At 41.5% G+C, this 23844-nt stretch overlaps 1 protein-coding gene across 9 annotated transcripts in view; it reads left to right on the top strand.

Moving 5' to 3' along the window:
- The window catches only part of LOC106584184 (CMP-N-acetylneuraminate-beta-1,4-galactoside alpha-2,3-sialyltransferase), a 100324-nt gene that overhangs the window by 19314 nt on the left and 57166 nt on the right, over positions 1-23844 (top strand). For all 9 annotated transcript variants that reach the window (XM_014169171.3, XM_014169168.3, XM_045705914.2 and 6 more), the window contains one exon: positions 14581-14673. In XM_014169171.3, the coding sequence (XP_014024646.1) occupies positions 14581-14673 (93 nt within the window). The remainder of the gene's footprint in view (positions 1-14580; positions 14674-23844) is intronic.

Genomic DNA, 23844 nt, shown 5'->3' with positions numbered 1-23844 from the left:
ATACATTCTCTTTTCCAGTGTGTTGTGTTTTACCCCTTCACCTTGCTTTGTGTGTTTTGGCTACATGATGTTCATGTATGTTTTCGGTAGCCTCGACAGTCATCAAACTCTTAAGACTGTTACTGCTTCGGCTCCTTATCGCAAGTATTCAGAGTTATTTAACAAGATAATTATTTTTGTGTCTTTGTGTGTTTGTTAATGATTAAATCGATTAGTTATACGTACGAGCATGATACTAGCAACGTCAAGGTTGTGGGTTCCCTTCTCACAGGGGGGTCGTTCATTTCATTTCAGCAAGTCATGACACCCAGATTGCTCTGAAATCGTTTCTGTAGTTAGAAAAAAATAAGCATTCCGGAATCATTATTTTGTTGAAATATTATTTGATCTCTGAGAAGTTAAGCTAATTGATTTCACCCATATTAGCCATTTTAATTTATAGGATTCATATAATATTCATTAATTATAGTACCTAGCATCTTATTCGAACCAACCTTTTTTCTAACAATGAGTTAGACATGAGGAATCCAAAGAAGTGGTCCAGGGACTTGCATTGATTTGTGACACAGGTGCAAAAAAGTTAGCATTTGAAACAGTGGCGGACTGCCGCGCAGAAGAAATATCAGCCTGTGCAGAGAAGTACGAGATTGACTCAACTTTGTAGAGTTAACACTATCAACGTTTTGCTTTACCTTGGGAATTGTGCTCAAATCAACACAATATTAGCCACTTCAATGTAACATACCGAAACAAAACAACTATGCAAGACTTAGTATGCAAAACTAACTGCAATAGATTTTATTGTAGGCAGAGTGCATTGGAGTAGGATTCAATTGCATTGACAGGCACAACTCAGCCCGCACTCTACATAGACCGCTATGCTATAACCAGTCAGAGCTAAAGTAGGCCTATATGCAAATACTATTACCATATATGGATCTGTGCCATTCACTTTGAACTGTTCTGTGTTTACAGCATGAGCGGTCACGAGTAGACGTGCTTGTTTTGAGATCAAAGCGAGAGCTGCATATGCATGTGCACATTTGATCATATTCTTTGCTAGTTAATGAGTTATTAGCCTTGTTATAGCTAATTTCTAGTCAGGAATGTGGGAGTGGTTGCTTCCTACAAGAGCACAACATGTGTGCCTTTCTAGACATCTTTGAAAAGCAAGTCAGGTAAAGAGCTTTTTTTATGTGTTAAAAGGGCAGTGTTGTATTTTGAGACAGTCTTGAATAAGCTAAGTAGCCAATAGGCAGAGCATAGCATAATTTCTCTGGTTCTCTGTAATAATGGTATAGGAATAATAATGCATTTTATTTTGTAAAGTGGTTTCTTGCATGAAACACAACATTTTCAGTCACCTCCATGTCTGAAGGACAAGTGGATAAACAGGTTAATGTCAAGCCCGGCATGTTTTTTTCAAAAGTCTCACGGAATGTAGACCTACATTTAACGCCACACATTTGCTGCTACTGTGGGCTGAATGATAGAACAGCTGTTTCCATGTTAATGTTATGGGATGCATTTTTCTCCATTATTTTTTTATGGTAGTCCATTCTGATCAAATAGCCACGGTTAGTTACTTGGCCACTGTTTAAAACTAACTTAAAACATTTTTTGGTTAATTTCCTGCAATTCTACACGTTTTACCATGGGGTGGAGAGAAATGTTTGCAGTTTTTATTATGATATCTGACTGAGAGTGACTAACAAAATCAATGGGGGCCCACCGGTCAAAAATTTGACCATGATTACTGCAAGTTTAGATTGCTGACCGCAAGACTAACTTACAATCTAAAATATTTTAGCTGATGGCTTATTGAGTGACTTTCAGTGATGAATGGTTATCCCAATTTGAGCCCAGAGTTGACCAAAGTTACCTCACTAACTCCTCAAACCTGCTTCGTAGGATACCCCTCTGGTCCATAGACTGCTTACAGTTTTTCTGCTTAAGAAAACCAATGTAATTTGAGTTAACTCTCCCTTTAACAATGGGGGGGGGGGGATTCAGGATGTAGGACGGGACAAACCCAACAACTTCAATGACACATTTCTCTGAACAGGGGGAAAAAAACATTCAATTCAATTCACCAATTCACTGAGAATACTGTACATTACATAGGATGAAGAAACAATACTCAAGAGCCGCCGCTCCATACTACTTGTTAAATATAGAAAACTGATATTATATACACATTGTTAGTTTAGTTAGGTACTATATTTATTCAATATTATATGGATCTTATGAATTAAAATGGCCAATTTGGGTGCAATCAATTAGGTTACCGTAATTTCCGGACTATTAAGCGCACCTGAATATAAGCCGCACCCACTGAATTAAAAAAAATATATTATTTTGAACATAAATAAGCCGCACATGTCTATAAGCCGCAGGTGCCTACCGGTACATTGAAACAAATGAACTTTACACAGGCTTTAACGAAACACGGCTTGTAACAAAAATAAATAGGCTTTAACGAAACACGGCTTGTAACAAAAATAAATAGGCTTTAACGAAACACGGCTTGTAACAAAAAATAAAAAATTAGCAGTAAGCTTTAGTTGTCTTTTTTGCACTGAGTCAATTCCTCACACTGCTGTTTCCAACGTCTTATCATCTACTCATTAAGACCAAGTTCCCGTGCAGCAGCTCTATTTCCTTTTCCAACAGCCGGATCAATCGCCTTCAACTTGAAAGCTGCATCATATGCATTTCTCCGTGTCTTTGCCACGATGAGGGTGACAAAATGACTACCGTAATCAGAATGATGGGAAGTTTGAGAGCGCTCGATTTAATCTAAACAGTAAACAAAAAAGTTGTTTGACCTTAACCCGTTCGGCAATTTCATTGGTCTAATGAAAGCTTCATGCCGGCAAAAAACGGACCACGTCACAGAATGTGTTTTTTTGGAGAGAAAAAATGTGAAAGCGGGAAAAATCCATATATTAGCCGCGTCATTGTTTAAGCCGCGAGGTTCAAAGCGTGGGAAAAAAGTTGCGGCTTATAGTCCGGAATTTACGCTAATTAAATTATATTTCAACAAAATAATGTTGCAGGAATGCTAATCTTATCTGTTTCCAACAACATAAACTATTTCAGAACAATCTGAGATGGTGGAACGACCCAGGGATCACATTCATAAAATGCATGCACTCAAACGTGTCTGCTAAGTGGAATAGATTAGTATTACAATGCTATGGTGTTGTGCCCTACTTTTCCCCAACTGATGTAGTTCCTCTGGCTTGTCTGTTTATTAGACTAAGCTATGGACTGAACAGGTTATTCGCGATGAGGTTAAAAGCTGCTGTTCAGAGCAGTAATTAATATCAATGTGTGTGGTTTTCAGAATATGGGCCTGGCGCTCTGGGTGCGTCCCAAATGGCACCCTATGCCCTTCATAATGTCTACTTTTGACAAGGGCCTATAGGGCTCTGGTCACAAGTAGTGCACTATGAAGGGAATAGGTTTGCCATTTGGGACACAGACTGTCTGTGAGGTCAACTGTTTTCTCTTTACTTAATTGATCTGTCGACAGCTGGTGCCCTCACCAACGACCAGCCACACCTCGACTAGAAACCATTTTCCTAATAATTTTAGGGGCCTCTTGGGGATATATTTAGCTTGCTGGAAACAGAGGGATACTGTAATTCCTGGGGCACTTCCTGATTTAGTTCCTCGTTTTAGATTTGGTTCATTAAGAAATGATAGCAGCCATGACGGAATTCAAACGTGAGTTGGTTTAGGGGTGTGGTTTGATGTGGATGTCGTGTGTTTGTAGGTGGTAAGAGTTAAACAAATGATTTAGCCAATTAGCTTCTTTGGATAAACTCATTCCAAGGCTTGAATTGCTGGTGCATAGAGCCTGGTAACACTGAGGGACTGTTTGGAATTCAGGGGTTGTGGATTTACTGAGTGACATGCTAATCAATTTAAATTCTGTTAAGAGGCGCGCGGCTCTAAATCGAGGCGGGAGAGGGTTGTCACTAATTAACAGAACCACAAAGTCATAAACCTTGCCTATTTCTAAAATGCCTCTTCTTAAGATCTGATTTTAAAGCTAACACTAACCACACTGCTAACCTTATGCCTAACCCTAACCTTAAATTATGACCAAAAAGCACATTTTTGTAGTCCATTTTTACTTTGTGGCTGTGGAAGCTAGTGGAAAACAAGATGTTCTATCACATGAACCATATTATTTTGGGGAAGCACAATTGAGTTGGGCATATAAAGTTTATATGTAAAAACTATTTCTAAGATGCATACTTTCAGATTTTCAAACTCACTTCCTTAAATCACTTGCGCTGCATGAACTTTGAATCCACAATGTAGGGGGGAGGTTCTAAGGGTTGCACTAGATGGTGATGAACAGAGATTAGCCAATTAAAACCGGCGGCTGTTTGACGCTCCTGCCATAAGTGCTCATTTGAGTGGATGAAAATAGACTAAGTCGAGGAGTGAAGTTGGGGGAGGTGCATCTGACAGCCAAGTCTGACACTGGTCTGGTTTCTAACAACAAGGCTAAGTGCAACATGGCAGCGTTGCCATTCTTTACAAAAGGTTGTTCTCCAGCCACCATATCACACACTTAAACTGAGAATGTATGTGTGTACATTGTATAATAAATTGGTGAAAGAGAACCTAAAATATCACATTCATTTGTACATTTCTATTTTATACATGAATTGTGGCAAAGTTGGTTCCTGTTTCAGTCACGTCTTTGGTCACGTTCGCGTGGGTCAAACAAAAGCACCCTAATGATTGGTTGACAAAAGAGCCTCCCACAGTGCAGCCACAATGACTGCAGGATAAAGTTGGTGAAGAGCCTGACAACTGCAGAGTCGGAACTTGTATCCCCATAATGCAACACACAGCAACGATGGTCACCAACTTGACAAAAGGGATCTGCTCGGAAAGCACCCATAGCCTCCCATTCAAGTTCCATTCTGAGCCGCTGTAAAACCAGATGTGCAACTTGTTACGCTCCCCAGCAAGAAAACCAAAAATGATGCCCAAACACAAGGGGGAACTAACGGTCACTGACCAACAACCAAAACAGGTAGGGTTTTTGGAGGCCTTCTGATAGACACTCATGGGGTTGTCTACTGAAAGTTGACTAGCAACAACTGGAACCGAAAAGACCCCCACCATGAGCATCCAGTAAAATTGCCCAAAAAGAGGCAAACAAAATAAAATCCCACACCAAACTTAGACAGGAAGCAATCAAAAAAGTTGGAGCAAAACAAAGTTAGACAAAGAAACGTTTTTCTAGAAATCAAATAGGGAGCGCTAACTTAAGGTCTCTCAAAACAACTGGAGCTCTGAGCTAGCCACTTTCAAATAGCATTTGGGCCGGCACAGGTGAAACACCTAATGACCAACCTCAAAACATAAATGGAAAAACCTAAACCTGTAACATCTTCCCCCTTGTTTTTCTTGGACAAGTTTGCTCACCACAAACAGAAAACAACTTCCATTGCACAACACAACCAACTTAAATACTTCGCTACTTAAATGCGTTGCCTTCTCCAATATAAAAATGGCGTATACTGGCTGTCAACAATTAAAAACAAGACAAAACACCTGTTTTATTTATTCTTAAATGTGTGTGTGTGTGTATATATATATAATATGCTCTGTTTTTTTTTTTGTATTTCACAATTTTTTCTTTTTTGTACCCCTGTTTTTTGTTTCTTCTTTCTATAGTTTTGAAAAACTCACGTAAGCTTGTAATACTCTCGGCCCCTTTGGAACGAGCCCAAAGAAAACAAATCTCAAATACGGGAAAAACGTGTACTCAAAATAAATTGTGAGCCAGGGCAACACACTGGCTAAACACAAAACTCATCGACTGCCCACCCTTGAAAGACAATCAGCAACCAGGTTGTCCTTACCATGGGCATGTCTAATTTCAAGGGGAAACTCCTGCAATATCCGTAGTAACTTTTATCTAGTGATTTTCCTTAGTGGAATGGCCACAGGGAAATGAGTGGCAGCACACATTATGGTCAAGAGAAACTGGTTACCACTCTTTGCTTTGGGCAAAAAAACAACACAATCCACCAGAACCCTGCTTGAAAGGTTCGTAAAAAGCAGGATTAATTACCAGAAGAAATTACGCAAGATACGGTCATACCTCTTTTTGACCCCAATATGGCCTGCCACGCTACCATCATGAGCCAACCTCAGTATCTCTTGTCAAACAGCAACTGGAACAGCAATTTGAGATACACTGGGCCAATCGTCTTGCCCAGAAGTGGTGCGAGAATGCTATTTCATTTACATTTACATTTACGTCATTTAGCAGACGCTCTTATCCAGAGCGACTTACAAATTGGTGCATTCACCTTATGATATCCAGTGGAACAACCACTTTACAATAGTACATCTATATATTTTTTTTGGGGGGGGGGGGGTTAGAAGGATTACTTTATCCTATCCTAGGTATTCCTTAAAGAGGTGGGGTTTCAGGTGTCTCCAGAAGGTGGTGATTGACTCCGCTGTCCTGGCGTCGTGAGGGAGCTTGTTCCACCATTGGGGTGCCAGAGCAGCGAACAGTTTTGACTGGGCTGAGCGGGAACTGTGCCTCCGCAGAGGTAGGGAGGCAAGCAGGCCAGAGGTGGATGAATGCAGTGCCCTTCTTTGGGTGTAGGGACTGATCAGAGCCTGAAGGTACGGAGGTGCCGTTCCCCTCACAGCTCCGTAGGCAAGCACCATGGTCTTGTAGCAGATGTGAGCTTCAACTGGAAGCCAGTGGAGTGTGCGGAGGAGTGGGGTGACGTGAGAGAACTTGGGAAGGTTGAACACCAGACGGGCTGCGGCGTTCTGGATGAGTTGGATGATTTCCTCATGAGAACACCATCTCTGTCGAAGTAACCCACACAAACTTCATGAAACTCCTCCTCTGGATGTATCTCAGCAAAAAGAGGGGCGAGGGAAACATCTTTACTCTGTTCTGCAATCAGCTGCTTCAAGTGTCAACTGTAGGGACCCTCTCTTCCTTCAGCGGTCCTAGAAGAAACTTGCTCACCTTTGGGGTTTTCAAAGGAGAGGTCAACTCAGGAGGTTTAGCAAAATCGGGATCACCCATAAATGTCTCGGACAGATCGACCAGGGTGGGATCGCTCCTCAACACTAGACACACTTTTCTGAAAACCCATCAGGTTTCTCTACTCTGGGTTCCTTACAAATGACAGGATTTGGAACGACCATCCCTCCAGCCAAATTGTTTCCCAAAATGAATGAGACCCCCTTCACCGGTAGGCTAGGCCTCACTCCAATGATAACGTAACTTGTTCAGACTTGAGTTCAGACTTGAGTTCCATATTATACAAAGGAACTTCCATGCAACCCATCTCCATGTCTTGTACTAACACACTGTAACCAGTTGCTGAAGTGTCAGACAAAGGCAAAACACCCTCCAAAATGAAGGCCTGGGATGCCCCAATATCTCGCAGTATCTTCACCAGCTGATTAAAAGCATCGCCACTCTGTAGAGATATGAGCCCTGCGGTACAGGCAGCCGGTGAAGATTCTGCGAAACACTGGAGCATCCCAGTCCTTCATTTTGGAGGTACAATCCAGCTGCGCCCTACATGCTAATGTGCTATACGTGCAAAAGTCCAATCTCAAAACAAATATGTAAAAAACAAAACCTGTAACAAGCTGCGCTCTGAATTGATGATTACTTGGGTACTGCCAGCTGTGGGCATGTTGGCAGGATCCAAATAAACCCAACCCAAGGAAAACTGTTACCATACCCTTCATTCCGTGACATTCATCATCTCGCAAATCTCAGTTTTGAATGAGACTGACTTTATGACCAAAATAACACATTGTTGTCAATTTTGACACTAGAATAAATGTTTGATGCCTCATAGGTCCTTTTCAAAACAAGAAGTTGCTTTTTAGGGGCAGTCGTGTTTCCAAATTTAGGAAATGTATTTACAGTACCAGTCAAAAGTTTGGACACACCTACTCATTCAAGGGTTTTTCTTTACTTTTACAACTTTATACATTGTAGAATAATAGTGAAGACATCAAACCTATCAAATAACACATATGGAATCATGTATTAATCAAAAAAGTGTTAAACAAATCAAAATATATTTATACACTGCTCAAAAAAATAAAGGGAACACTTAAACAACACATCCTAGATCTGAATGAAAGAAATAATCTTATTAAATACTTTTTTCTTTACATAGTTGAATTTGCTGACAACAAAATCACACAAAAATAATCAATGGAAATCCAATTTATCAACCCATGGAGGTCTGGATTTGGAGTCACACTCAAAATTAAAGTGGAAAACCACACTACAGGCTGATCCAACTTTGATGTAATGTCCTTAAAACAAGTCAAAATGAGGCTCAGTAGTGTGTGTGGCCTCCACGTGCCTGTATGACCTCCGTACAACGCCTGGGCATGCTCCTGATGAGGTGGCGGATGGTCTCCTGAGGGATCTCCTCCCAGACCTGGACTAAAGCATCCGCCAACTCCTGGACAGTCTGTGGTGCAACGTGGCGTTGGTGGATGGAGCGAGACATGATGTCCCAGATGTGCTCAATTGGATTCAGGTCTGGGGAACGGGCGGGTCAGTCCATAGCATCAATGCCTTCCTCTTGCAGGAACTGCTGACACACTCCAGCCACATGAGGTCTAGCATTGTCTTGCATTAGGATGAACCCAGGGCCAACCGCACCAGCATATGGTCTCACAAGGGGTCTGAGGATCTCATCTCGGTACCTAATGGCAGTCAGGCTACCTCTGGCGAACACATGGAGGGCTGTGTGGCCCCCCAAAGAAATGTCACCCCTCACCATGACTGACCCACCGCCAAACCGGACATGCTGGAGGATGTTGCAGGCAGCAGAACGTTCTCCACGGCGTCTCCAGACTCTGTCACGTCTGTCACGTGCTCAGTGTGAACCTGCTTTCATCTGTGAAGAGCACAGGGCGCCAGTGGCGAATTTGCCAATCTTGGTGTTCTCTGGCAAATGCCAAACGTCCTGCACGGTGTTGGGCTGTAAGCACAACCCCCACCTGTGGACGTCGGGCCCTCATACCACCCTCATGGAGTCTGTTTCTGACCATTTGAGCAGACACATGCACATTTGTGGCCTGCTGGAGGTCATTTTGCAGGGCTCTGGCAGTGCTCCTCCTGCTCCTCCTTGCACAAAGGCGGAGGTAGCGGTCCTGCTGCTGGGTTGTTACCCTCCTACGGCCTCCTCCACGTCTCCTGATGTACTGGCCTGTCTCCTGGTAGCGCCTCCATGCTCTGGACACTACGCTGACAGACACAGCAAACCTTCTTGCCACAGCTCGCATTGATGTGCCATCCTGGATGAGCTGCACTACCTGAGCCACTTGTGTGGGTTGTAGACTCTGTCTCATGCTACCACTAGAGTGAAAGCACCGCCAGCATTCAAAAGTGATCAAAACATCAGCCAGGAAGCATAAGAACTGAGAAGTGGTCTGTGGTCACCACCTGCTGAACCACTCCTTTATTGGGGGTGTCTTGCTTATTGCCTATAATTTCCACCTGTTGTCTATTCCATTTGCACAACAGCATGTGACATTTATTGTCAATCAGTGTTGCTTCCTAAGTGGACAGTTTGATTTCACAGAAGTGTGATTTACTTGGAGTTACATTGTGTTGTTTAAGTGTTCCCTTTATTTTTTTGAGCAGTATATTTCAGATTCTTCAAAGTGGCCACCCTTTGCCTTGACGACAGCTTTGCACACTCTTGGCATTCTCTCAACCAGTTCCACCTGGAATGCTTTTCCAACAGTCTTGAAGGATTTCCCACATATGCTGAGCACTTGTTGGCTGCTTTTCCTTCACTCTGCGGTCCAACTCATCCCAAATCATCTCAGTTGGGTTGAGGTTGGGTGATTGTGGATGCCAGGGCATCTTATGCAGCACTCCATCACTCTCCTTCTTGGTCAAATAGCCCTTATGCAGCCTGGAGTTTTTTTGGGGGGTCATTGTTCTGTTGAAATACAAATGATAGTCCCACTAAGCACAAAACAGATGGGATGGAGTATCGCTTGCAGAATGCTGTGGTAGCCATGCTGGTTAAGTGTGCTTTGAATTCTAAAATTGTGTGTGTGTGTGTGTGTGTGTGTGTGTGTGTGTGTGTGTGTGTGTGTGTGTGTGTGTGTGTGTGTGTGTGTGTGTGTGTGTGTGTGTGTGTGTGTGTGTGTGTGTGTGTGTGTGTGTGTGTGTGTGTATTATTATATATAAATATATATATGTGTGTATTTCAACTTATTAGCTAGGGTTTGTGCAGATTACCAAGTAATGATGATTCAATTAAATGACATGTAATTTTATCAAATCGATTACCTAACGTTTAATTGATTACGTGATTGAATTAAACCATGCAACAATTAATCCATTAATATCCTGGGGCACCACGGAAGCATTGATTTATATAGAGCGGTTATCTCCCGAATCCACTCTCTTAAAGGTCTGAAGATATTTTATATCAATAGCAGTCAATTATTAATTGTCACCTCAATCGGTCTCATTCTGATTGTCATAAGTACTTGGTAATCTGCACAAACCCTAGCTAATAAGTTGAATCAGCAATACACAAATTGACTTAATTATATATTTACTATATACCTAAATATTCACACAGAATGACATATATACACAGGATAGATCATACATCGATTACTAATCATGTCATGTAAAGCCCCTAGTGGGCTAACCCGATATGATGGCTGGTTAGACAAAGGAAGGGGGTTGGATTTGAATGAAAGAGTGGGAAGACTGAGGGACAAAGGGATTGAATCTCTATCGGTCCTTGAGAAGCTATGCTACAGTAAATACAGAATCTTATGCATTCTAATAACCACCCATTCGGAAGAGGAAAATGCAAGATATATATATTTACTCTGAGCTGCGCTTCGATAGATGAGTCAAAGATGGAAGACTGGTTTATCCAGCAGAGATCGCCATTGTTCTTTGAATAATCTTTCTTGTCGTAGTGTTGTAGCGCTGATACGTTAAAGTACCCTTTCGTTGTTCTGAGATTGTCTATCCTTTCCTAGGCCACGTACGTTTACAGCTGCAGCTGATAACTCGACGTCTAGGAGGTATCACTTCTTCTTTTGTGAATAATTGTTCAAAGTTCATACCAAGTTGCCATAATCAGCTCGTGCTGTATTCTGGCTGGACTAGTCGAAATTCACCATTCCAGCGTGGTGATCGTCACCTCCACGTTAAAATTTGCCCTTTTAAACGTTAGGACAGCAGTCCTAACATTTCTGGAACTAAATGTTAATTTCGTTAGGTTGTAGTTGAAATTAGCCCTTTTAAACGTATGGACACCAGTCCTCACATCATCGGGAACTAAGGTTGTCTTCCGTCAACGGAATTTTGTAGTGGGGGAGAGAAGGGCGTGTTTCATAGTTCTCAACCAATGTCTGTTCACTTGGGCGTGACCACTGAGTAGTCCTACGTTTTACTATGAAACAATTCTCTTATTTAGGAGGCTAAAATTACATTTAATCTTTTCACAAATAGTTTCATATTTGTACATTTCAATTACACAACAATTCCATGTGAATCTGTTAACTACAATGTGTAGACTTTCCTAGATAAAATTTATGCTGTCCTATCATCAGATATAATGTCCCAGACAACAACTGATCTGACATCATATTCTTTAAGTACCAACGGACACTTTCAACTGGTTGAGAAAGGGAAATATTGTTTCATTCCCCAACCTTTTGATGGTACCATACTTTCTCTGTGGTAACACAGGGCTTTCCAAGAGTCCATTATGTAGAGTGGAGAGAAAAGGGGGAAAGGTATTTATGGGGGTGGGTCATAAACCTCACCCAACAGGGCAACGTCATGACAATACAGTAGCAAAAAAAAGTATGTGAACCCTTTGGAATTACCTGGATTTCTGCATAAATTGGTCATCTGATCTTCATCTAAGTCACAACAATAGACAAACATAGTGTGCTTAAACAAATCACAGTGTGCTTAAACAAATATTTTCTATATTTTCTATATTGAATACATAATTTAAACATTCACAGTGTAGGTTGGGAAAAGTATGTGAATCCCTAGGCTAATAACTTCTCCGAAAGCTAATTTGAGTCAGGAGTCAGCTAAACTGGAGTCCAATCAAGGAGACGAGATTGGAGATGTTTGTTAGAGCTGCCTTGCCCTATAAAAAACACTCACAAAATGTGAGTTTGCTATTCACAAGAAGCATTGCCTGATGTGATCCATGCCTCAAAACAGAAGAGATCTCAGAAGACCTACAATTAAGAATTTTTGACTTGCATAAAGCTGGAAAGTGTTACAAAATTATCCCTAAAATCCTTGATGTTCATCAGTCCACGGTAAGACAAATTGTCTATAAATTGAGAAAGTTCAGCACTGTTGCTACTCTCCCTAGGTGTGGCCATCCTGCAAAGATGACTGCAAGAGCACAGCTCAGAATGCTCAATGAGGTTAAGAAGAATCCTAGAGTGTCAGCTAAAGACTTACAGAAATCTCTGGAACATGCTAACATCTCTGGTGATGAGTCTACAATACGTAAACACTAAACCAGAATGGTGTTCATGGGAGGACACCACGGAAGAAGCCACTGCTGTCCAAAAAAACATTGCTGCACGTCTGAAGTTTGCAAAAGTGCACCTGTTCCACAGCGCTACTGGCAAAATATTCTGTGGACAGATGAAACTACAGTTGAGTTTTTTGGAAGGAACACACAACACTATGTGTGGAGAAAAAAAAGGCACAGCACACCAACATCAAAACCTCATCCCAACTGTATAGTATGGTGGAGGGAGCATCATGGTTTGGGGTTGCTTTGCTGCCTCAGGGCCTGGACAGCTTGCTATCATCTACGGAAAAATGAATTCCCAAGTTTATCAAGACATTTTTAAGGAGAATGTTAGGCTACCTATCCGCCAATGGAAGCTCAACAGAAGTTGGGTGATGTAACAGGACAATGACCCAATCAAGTTTCAGATTCATATAATACACATTTTTCTGAGGAAAATAGAGATTTTCTCAATTCAATTTGAAGGTTTTGAAAATTACGTAAAAAATGTATGTTTTTACTATTTTAATTTGATATGCAAATAAAATGTCAACAATTCATCTTTAATGGAAGTTTAATCAAAATGATCACTACTGTGCGTGATTCATCCTTTATCACTGAATCATTGGATAGAGAGAGGTGAGAGTTAAATAAACGACATCGCGGAGAGGCTGCCCTCCCTTTTCGGTGAAAAGATTTTCTGAGTTTTTACCAGTTAGCCCCTTACTATAGCTGCTACACTACAGCTGCTCCAGTCAGAACGGTTTTCGGGTATGTGAGGCTTAACATTTTTAGGAGGGTATAATGCTCTTATGCATTATTAAAGAAATGAAAATCTATGTTTACAGTATAATTTGAGGATCTTTACAGTAGAGCCATCAAATTTTCATCAAAATGTATTCTTTGCAATCTTATTAGGGATTCAAAGGTTCAATGATCTGGTTGTTTGTTCTTAACAGTTACGCTTATACAGTGTACTCCTGGTTCTTTTTTAAGGCTTATGCAGCTTTTTAGGCTTTTAGATTCTCAGTGTTTTCAAGTTTTAAGGCACTGCATCTCAGTGCTAGAGGTGTCACTACAGACCCTGGTTCAATTCCAGGCTGTATCACAACCGTCCGGGTTTGGGAGTCCCATAGAGCGACGCACAATTGGCCCAGCATCGTCTGGGTTAGGGTTTGGCTGGGGTAGGCCGTCATTGTAGATAACTGACTTGCCTAGTTAAATCAAGGTTAAATAAATAAAAGAAGGTCCTGTCACACAAATTTCCTGGATTGCAAAGGTCCAGATGGATATTGTCATTTATCGGCGTAGTAACAAACCTCCACCTCGCAAACCATGCGACCCCAAACTGTTCACACCCCTCTTGTTAGTGGAGAGAACATTTTGTCATTTTAATGCGAAATTCCTGCAATTCTACACATTTTTCCATGTCTAATTTGTGTTTATATGACACCAGGGGTTGAAGCCCGACCAAGTTCCCCAAATAAAAAATGTAATAAACAATTGTAGTCGGGACCCACAGTCCATATTGACCCCGTTCTGGGTTCATATCCGGACCACAGTCCGCCAATTGAGTATGGGGGGGTATACACTGTCCAACGAAATGCTTACTTGCATGTTCTTAATTGACAATGCAACAACAATAAGAAATAATAAAAGATAAGAATATGAGCATGAAGTAAATGGCCTTTCCTCTAGCTTAGCAGTTAAGAGCGTTGGGCCAGTAACTGAAAAGTTATTGGTTCAAATCCCAGAGCTGGCAAGGTGCAAAAATCTGCCGTTCTGCCCTTGAGCAAGACAGTTAACCCCCAACAACTGCTCCCCATGCGCTGATAACGTTGATTAAGGCAGCCCCCTGCACCTCTCTGATTCAGAGGTGTTGTTTTAAATGGGGAAGACACATTTCAGTTGTATGCATTCAGTTTTTACTAGGTATCCTCTTCCCTTTCTTCTCCTTGTGTGACCTCCTCTGTCTCTGACTTTCCTCTTTGTTCCACAGGCCTTTGGAGCTGATGTACAAGTATGGCAATCTCAGCGAGGGAGTCTGCAAGCCTGGCTATGCAGCTGCCAAGATGACTGCCATTTATCCAAAGTAAGCAAAAGATTTTAATGTGCATGTGTTATCATCTGATCTGTTTTTCAGTTTTTATAATTTGGTTTCTGATGCATCATTATGATTCAGCACCCCATAATTGTTTCCTCTCCCATTTAAGTAAAGCGTTTTACTTCCGGTTGAGATGATGATGGCGCTAATTTGACGGCCTTATTCAAGGTTTTATTTCACTCTCTGACCACACCTTTCCATCTCATTAACATTCAGTTGTACTTTCTAATCATCAGTGTCCTACTGTATTGTATATGCCACTTCATGGATTCTCAGCATGATCACAATAAACCCACAGATTATCGTCAGCTCCATCTCAGATACTATATGAGTTGCTTCCTCCATCCAGAAAAAAACCATACTCATATTGTCTGCTGGCAGGCTACTGGCCCATTATCCGGCCCTCCGCAGCTAGCTAGAGACAGCCATGGAGAGTCATAGGTGACGTGACTCAGATGATCCTCTCATTGGACAGCTCATGGGTTAAAGGTCAGGGCACCCTCAGTGACTCCCAGTGAAGATGATGACCTTCCTGTGGATTCATCTCAATTAATCTTTCATTTGTAATGACCCAGTATGAACATGTGTTTCCATAGCGTTGTGGATGGTAGGATATCAGTGACCTTTCACCCGGCAGAGGCAAAGCATCTATCTCAATTTTTATTTCCTTGATTCCTTGTGTCCTCTCTCTTCGCCCTCTCAAAAAATATTGGTGGAGAAGATCTGAGAGAGAGGACCTCGGATGTTCTCCTCCAATGCGTTTTCAGAAGGAGGCGAGGAGAGAGGGCACAAGGAATCAAGAAAATAAAAATTGAGATAGACCCTTTGCCTCTGCCTGGTGAAAGGTCACTGATATCCTACCATCCACAACGCTATGGAAACAAATCAAATGTATTTATATAGCCCTTCTTACATCAGCTGATATCTCAAAGTGCTGTACAGAAACCCAGCCTAAAACTCCAAACAGCAAGCAATGCAGGTGTAGAAGCACGGTGGCTAGGAAAAACTCCCTAGAAAGGCCAAAACCTAGAAAGAAACCTAGAGAGGAACCAGGCTATGAGGGGTGGCCAGTCCTCTTCTGGCTGTGCCGGGTGGAGATTATAACAGAACATGGCCAAGATGTTCATAAATGACCAGCATGGTCAAATAATAATAATCATAGTAGTTGTCGAGGGTGCAACAAGTCAGCAACTCAAGAGTAAGTGTCAGTTGGCTTTTTCATAGCCGATCTTAGAGATACTCTCAATCTCTAGAGAGTTGAAAACAGCAGGTCTGGGACAGGTAGCACGTCCGGTGAACAGGTCAGGGTTCCATAACCGCAGGCAGAACAGTTCAAACTGGAGCAGCAGCACGGCCGGGTGGACTGGGGACAGCAAGGAGTCATCATGCCAGGTAGTCCTGAGGCATGGTCCTAGGGCTCAGGTCCTCCTCCAAGAGAGAGAGAGAGAAAGAAAGAAAGAAAGAAAGAAAGAAAGAAAGAAAGAAAGAAAGAAAGAAAGAAAGAAAGAAAGAAAGAAAGAAAGAAAGAAAGAAAGAAAGAAAGAAAGAAAGAAAGAAAGAAAGAAAGAAAGAAAGAAGAGAGAGAGAGAAAGAGAGAGAGAATTAGAGAGAACATATTTAAATTCACACAGGACACCGGATAAGACAAGATAAATACTCCAGATGTAACAGACTGACCCTAGACCCCCGACACATAAACTACTGCAGCAAAAATACTGGAGGCTGAGACAACAGGGGTCAGGAGACACTGTGGCCCCATCCGATGATACCCCCGGACAGGGCCAAACAGGCAGGATATAACCCCACCCACTTTGCCAAAGCACAGCCCCCACACCACTAGAGGGATATCTTCATCCACCAACTTACCATCCTGAGACAAGGCCGAGTATAGCCCACAAAGGAGGCCTGCGTCTTGTGACAGTAGCGTACGTGTAGGTATGTACGGCAGGACCAAATCAGAAAGATAGGTAGGAGCAAGCCCATGTAATGCTTTGTAGGTTAGCAGTAAAACCTTGAAATCAGCCCCTGCCTTAACAGGAAGCCAGTGTAGGGAGGCTAGCACTGGTGTAGTATGATCAAATGTTTTGGTTCTAGTCAGGAATCTAGCAGCCGTATTTAGCACTAACTGAAGTTTATTTAGTGCTTTATCTGGGTAGCCGGAAAGTAGAGCATTGCAGTAGTCCAACCTAGAAGTAACAAAAGCATGGATTAATTTCTGCATCATTTGTGGACAGAAAGTTTCTGCTTTTTGCAATGTTACGTAGATGGAAAAAAGCTGTCCTTGAAACAGTCTTGATATGTTCTTCAAAAGAGAGATCATGGTCCAGAGTAACGCCGAGGTCCTTCACAGTTTTATTTGAGACGACTGTACAACCATCCAGATTAATTGTCAGATTCAACAGACGATCTCTTTGTTTCTTGGGACCTAGAACAAGCATCTCTGTTTTGTCCGAGTTTAAAAGTAGAAAGTTTGCAGCCATCCACTTCCTTATGTCTCTCGAAACACATTTTCATACTGGGTCATTACAAATGTCAAGCACATTCTATTTTAATGGAAGTTTAATCAAAATGATCACTACTGTGCATGATTCATCCTTTATCACTGAATCATTGGATAGAGATGAGAGTTAAATAAACGACGTCGCGGAGAGGCTGCCCTCTCTGTGAGGTGTGGGAGGGCCAAGAGACCAGATGTGGCAGAACGAAGTGCTCAGTTTGGGGTGTAGGATTTTAGCATATTCTGAAGGTAGGGAGGGGCAGTTCCTCTTGCTGCTCCGTAGGCAAGTACCATGGTTTTTTAGTGTGTGCGAGCTTTGACTAGAAGCCAGTGGAGTGTGCGGAGGAGCAGGGTGACATGGGAGAAATTTTGAAGGTTGAACACCAGCCGGGCTGCAGCGTCTCAGCGAAGCTCATCTGCGTGCTCGTCGTCCTCACCAGGGTCTTGACCTGACTGCAGTTCGGGATCGTAACTGACTTCAGTGGGTAAATGCTCACCTTCGATGGCCACTGGCATGCTGGAGAAGTGTGCTCTTCACGGATAAATCCTGTTTCAACTGTACCGGGCAGATGGCAGATAGCTTGTATGGTATCGTGTGGGTGACTGGTTTTCTGATGTCAACATTGTGAACAGAGTGCCCCATGGTTGCGGTTGGGTTATGGTATGGGCAAGCATAAGCTACGAACAACAAACACAATTGCATTTTATCAATGACAATTTGAATGCACAGAGATACCGTGAAGACATCATGTGTCACGCCCTGACCTGAGAGAGACGGTTTATTTCTCTATTTTGTTAGGTCAGGGTGTGGGGTGGGCATTCTATGTTTTGTATTTCTTTGTGTTGGGCCGAGTATGGTTCCTAATCAGAGGCAGCTGTCTCTCGTTGCCTCTGATTAGGAATCATACTTAGGCAGCCTTTTCCCACCTGTGTTTTGTGGGTAGTTGTTTTCTGTTTTGTATTCGTTACCTGACGGAACTGTTGGCTTTTCGTTTGTTTCTTTTGTTCTAGTGTTTCATTGTTTAATAAATTATCATGAACACGTACCACGCTGCGCTTTGGTCCACTCCTTCTAACGACAGCCATAACATAATGAGGCCCATTTTTGTACCATTCATCCGCCACCATCACCCCATGTTTCAGAAGCATGATAATGCATGGCCCCATGTCACAAGGATCTGTAAACAATTACTGGAAGCTCGAAAATGTCCTAGTCCTATTTTATAAGGTACTGTATCTATGACCAACATATTCATATATGCATTCCCAGTTGTGTGAAATCCATAGATTAGAACCTAATGAATGTATTTAAATTGACTGATTTCCTTATATGAACTGTAACTCATTAAAACCTTTGGAATTCTTGCATGTTGCATTTATATTTTTGTTCAATGTACAAGGTATCCAAGACTATGAGTGCTGATCTAGGATCACTTTGCAGATCATGAAAAATAAGACAGGGGGAACATATAATTTTTACACAATGTTACATTTTCTACAGTAAGTCTAAATTATGCATTTCTGACTGGATTTATACATTTAATCTAAATCTAATATAAGTAGATATACTTTTGTCAGAGGTTGCTTGTTGTGAGGGCTGAGGGAACTTTATGCACTTGGCCACATGATTCTGCATCGTTGTTGCATTCTTCACATATGATTTGGCACAGTATTTGCAAATGTACACAGCTTTTCCTTCTACATTAGCGGCAGTGAAATGTCTCCACACATCAGATAGTGCCCGTGGCATTTTCCTGAAAAGATTAGAAATAAATGAGTCGAAAAAAAAAATACTGTTAGCAGGCTCAAGCAAGCTAAAACCCACATGGTAGCAATAACTAACTGGCAGAAATTGTTAACAAGTTGGAAATTATTTAAACACACTTTGCTGTAGGCTACTATTTACTAGTTAACAAAGAATGATGTATGTCATATAAAATATATTCACCCCACCCAGTATTGTAATCAAAGCTTACCAGAAAGAATGTAGTCCTTGGCTCAGACAGTGTAGTAGTGTGGGCTCAAAAGCATCTCATTAGTGTGCAAGATCTTGAGAATCAGCTGTACATGTGATGGAAGAGTGCACTGCACATGTGATGGAAGAATGCACTGTGCATGCAGAGGGTTGCAATTACATTGAATTGAGGATAGTTTAACCAAAATATGCCACAAGACCTAGAATTGCCTTAAGTGTATCCCACAAAAAAGGTTCACTCTTATAAGCTAACTTTTTTGATGAATTTAAGCAAAATTCCCCAAATTCCCAGGCTTAACCTCCAATGGAAATCTTCCGGAAATTTACCAGAAAGTTTCCGACCCTTTGTAACCCTACCTTAGATATTGATTATCAAAGCTGTTCACTTCATGCGTCGATAATTCTGCGAGCCACAATGCACACTCTTTTTGCTCTTTAGATACACACGATATCAACACCATACCACTCCTGGTTACTTTGACTGCATCCACTTTTCCCAATGCCTTCTTCGTCGTGACTTCAAAAGGGTTTCCCAAATAAACATCATTATCCAAAAAAACGTAGTCCAACAAGCAAATCTATTTATAAAACCCTTTTTTACATCAGCAGATGTCACAAAGTGCTATACAGAAACACAGCCTAAAACCCCAAACAGCAAGCAATGCAGATGTAGAAGCACGGTGGTTAGGAAAAACTCCCTAGAATAGCAGGCACCTAGGAAGAAACCTAGAGAGAAACTAGGCTCTGAGGGGTGGCTAGTCAGGTGGATATTATAAGAGTACATCGGCATTTAAGTCCAGATTGTTCATCAGGCTCATTTTGAGTCATCAGACTCATTTTCCACATCAATTTTCCACAACAATTTTAGCTCTTTTTGTTCCATTCTTGGACTTCACTGTTGTCCACACATTTTTCTCGCTAACTGTACTCGACATGCTTTCAGCCTCAAACGACACTTCTGCTTCTGCCATGTTCCGCTTCCTACCAGCAAGCTCTTCAATGGATTCTGAATCATCTAGCGTGTTTGCAGACAGAGTAAAACAAAAATAACAAACAAAGGATGTGTCTTTCTGGACCTATACATGCAGTCGGTAGATACACCCAATACAAAAATAAAATTAAACGATGGTGTACTCACTCCTTCCTGCCTGTTATTTTGAAATATTTGCTGCAAACAATTCACTGAACCCAGGTAACCATTCTGTCAATTTCGATTTGTCCCTTAATTTAAGGTTAGGCTAAGGTTAGCAGTGTGATTTTAAGAAGAGAAAATTTAGAAATCAACAGTTTATGACTTTGTGGCTGTGTTAACTAATGATGACCCTACACTTGGACACCTTGCCATGGAGCAAATTAAAATACGGGGTGCACACTTTTTTTACCAGCAAATTATCACAATTCTTTGGATAATTTGTAAAGGTTTACTTATTTTTTAGCTAGTCTGCATAAAAAAGATAATTTTATAAATAGTAAAATTGCGTGATATGATTGCATTATAGAACCCGGCTCCCCCCATCGCCCCAAGATGAATGGTCTTGACCACTAACGTTTTAGGCAAATTTGTGTTGCATGGCCGGGTGTGCAGGGTTTGCTCATGTTTGACCATTCCATTGATCCCTAAAGAGAAATCTCCATCCACCCGGGACACCAGGGCATGCAAAACGAACTTACCCATATATGGTTCTACCTAGAACCCTCTATGAAGGGTTCTACCAAGAACCATTTTATAATCTAAATGTTCTTCCTAGAACTGTCTATGAACTGTTCTACCCAGAACCCTTTTGTCTTTGGAGGGTTCTTCCTAGAACCCTCTATGAAAGGTTGCACCAGCCTCATTAGCCTTATATTTTGTATTATTTATGTCAATACATTAGATTTTATAAGGCCTTTCTTTGAGGGCCTAGTTATACCCTAACACAGTGGTGTTAGGAATCTCCTGGTTTGGCCTGCAAGTTACATTATGCTGGCTTGCAAAGTGATGTGTAATTCCTATTGGAATCCAGCCAGAGTTAGGATATCCAATAAGTGGAATTGTTAATCATCCGCAACCTGCATTCAGAATGACTGCCAGGATAGGAACAATTGATTATTGCGACTACCTCAATCATCTAAATTGGAACAACCATCTCAGTAACGGGTGCAATAAATCCAACAGATTGTATTGGTTTAGGATTGGTTTAGGAAACTGTATGTTATTTATCTTTGTGTAGCATAAAATGTATTAACCAATCAATGTTCATACAAAAACACATATATTACAGTAAAACAAACCATTCTGAAAATCTCCATGCAATAGAGCATGCTGGGAAATATTGGTTCTATGTAGAACTGGTAGTCTTTTTCTGAGATAATGATATTCACCTGATTTACAGTATGCCTGTCTTAACTGAAATGATGCTCTCATAGCTTTCATTAGCTGGCTAAGGTTAGCATGCTAGCTAGTTACACTGACAGCTGTCAGTCTGTGCCCTATTTGTTGTTATTTCTCTGCTACACGTGGAAATCACCACAATGTTCCCACCCCAATTCCTGAATATGTATTAGCGGATTGCTTCAGTCTTTGATGTGGAACTTGAGGTGGGCCTTTAACGATCTGCCCCACCCTGATACAAACATTATCTTAATGTCAGCACAACTGGACAGTTTTAGTGTTTTAGGAATGTCTTGTCATATCCCCACAATGTTTCCACAACCTAAATAAACATTCTGGGAACCTTTTAAAGAGACTAAATGTGTTCTGGGAACATTCTTGTAACATCAAGTGAATGTTTTTGCAGCCTAAAAGACACATTTTTAAAAATATATTTAACTAGGCAAGTCAGTTAAGAATAAATTCATTTTATAACAGGGCCTTGGAACAGTGGGTTAACTGCCTTATTCAGAACAACAGATTTTGACCATGGCAGCTCAGGGACTCAATCCACCAACTTTTTGGTTACTGGCCCAACACTCTAACCACTAGGCTACCTGCCATTGTAGAATCATCTGCACAACTGGACAGTTTTTTGTGTTTTGGGAACATAATAATGTAGCCGCTGTACATCTGAGGCAGAATGCCTTAAAGGGAAGACATGTGAGCAGTAAATAGACAAGAACATAATACAATGTTAGTTGAAACACTAAATCAACAAAGACTGTAACTATGTAATATGCATTTTACATGCATTGTTGAACATGCACCCTGAAACTCAATCTGACTTCAGATGTATGGGGAAAACTCTATTGAAAAGGAGAATCATCAATTGGAAATGTTGTTTGTAGGAGTCTTACAGTTACTAAAAGTCCTGTGGTAATGATCAGCTTACTGTGATGATACCCTTACTGTGGAAAATACCCTCATCAGATGTATCTGACATATCAGGTGACATGTTGAGGACAGTAACATCTACACTGAGGTCATGCATAATTTATTTTCATTGGTGCAGGTGGCAGGGCATTTTGAAGGAGGTTTTCCGGCCTCTGGGTGAACTGTTGTTGCTCCCTCTCACTGTAAAGACCAATGAGATACAATGCTGTGCAGAATGATAGCTCTTTATCTCACCCTCGCCACCACCATCATATGCCCCTGAATCAGTCCTGCAATGAGTGGTGGAACTACTGAATGTTACAAAGCATCTGATTTCAATGGATGATGGAACCATTGCTTTTGTGTACAGTAGCCTGTCACATACATTCATCACAAGTTTTTCATATTCAATAGGTTTTACCTTTGTGTGGTCTGTCAAGACGATGTGGCTAATCATTCACAGACAGAAGATGGACAGCAGTATGGGTTGTTTGTCAAAACAACATAGTGGTGATGCTTAAAACTACCCTTTCTGTCAGTGCATTGGCAACTGTTTGAGACAGACTGGAGAGCAGGAGGTTCCCGTTGAGGCATAACCCCTTGTAGTTATTGTAGTGTTCCCATGCATTCCTGACAGTTGTCCAGACAGCGTTCGCTCAGCTAAGCCTATGTCTTGATCTGTTTTTAGATGCATCTCTGCATTTCCTCTCACGCTATGTTGGATGAAGGATGCTGTCACCTCTCGCTCGCTCTCTCTTTCTCTCTGCCCATCCCTCCCTCCCTCCCTCGCTGTACTCTGGGTGCTGATAAAGACGGGGACAGCCAGTAGATGACCTGAAACACAACTCCTGTAATCTTGTAAAGCATGCTGCCTCACATTAATCAGAGCATCTCCTGCCTTACGTCCACATGGGGGTTCTATATCTGTCTAGTTGGTGTCTGGACTTACAGTGCATTCGGAAAGTGTTCAGACCCCTTCCCCTTTTCCACATTTTGTTACGTCACAGCCTTATTCTAAAATGTATATAAAAAAGGTCCTCACACACAATAACCCATAACGACAAAGTGAAAATAGCGTTTCTGAAATGTTTGCAAACATATTAAAAATACAAAACTGAAAAACCTTATTTAAATAAGTATTCCAACCCTTTGCTATGAGACTTGAAATTAAGCTCAGGTGCATCCTGTTTCCATTGATCATCATTGAGATGTTTCTACAACTTGATTTCAGTCCACCTGATTTGACATGATTTGGAAAGGCACACACCTGTCTATATAAGGTCCCACAATTGACAGTACATGTCAGAGTAAAAACCAAGCAATGAAGTTGAAGGAATTGTCCATAGAGCTCCGAGACAGGATTGCTTCGAGGCACAGATTCGGGGAAGGGTACAAAAAAAT

This window comes from Salmo salar, chromosome 23 (genome assembly GCF_965601325.2).
Source record: "Salmo salar chromosome 23, fSalSal1, whole genome shotgun sequence".
In the NCBI taxonomy this organism is placed as follows: Eukaryota; Metazoa; Chordata; class Actinopteri; order Salmoniformes; family Salmonidae; genus Salmo; species Salmo salar.
Note: the sequence above shows the minus strand (reverse complement) of the source record. Positions and strands in the feature narration are given on the sequence as shown.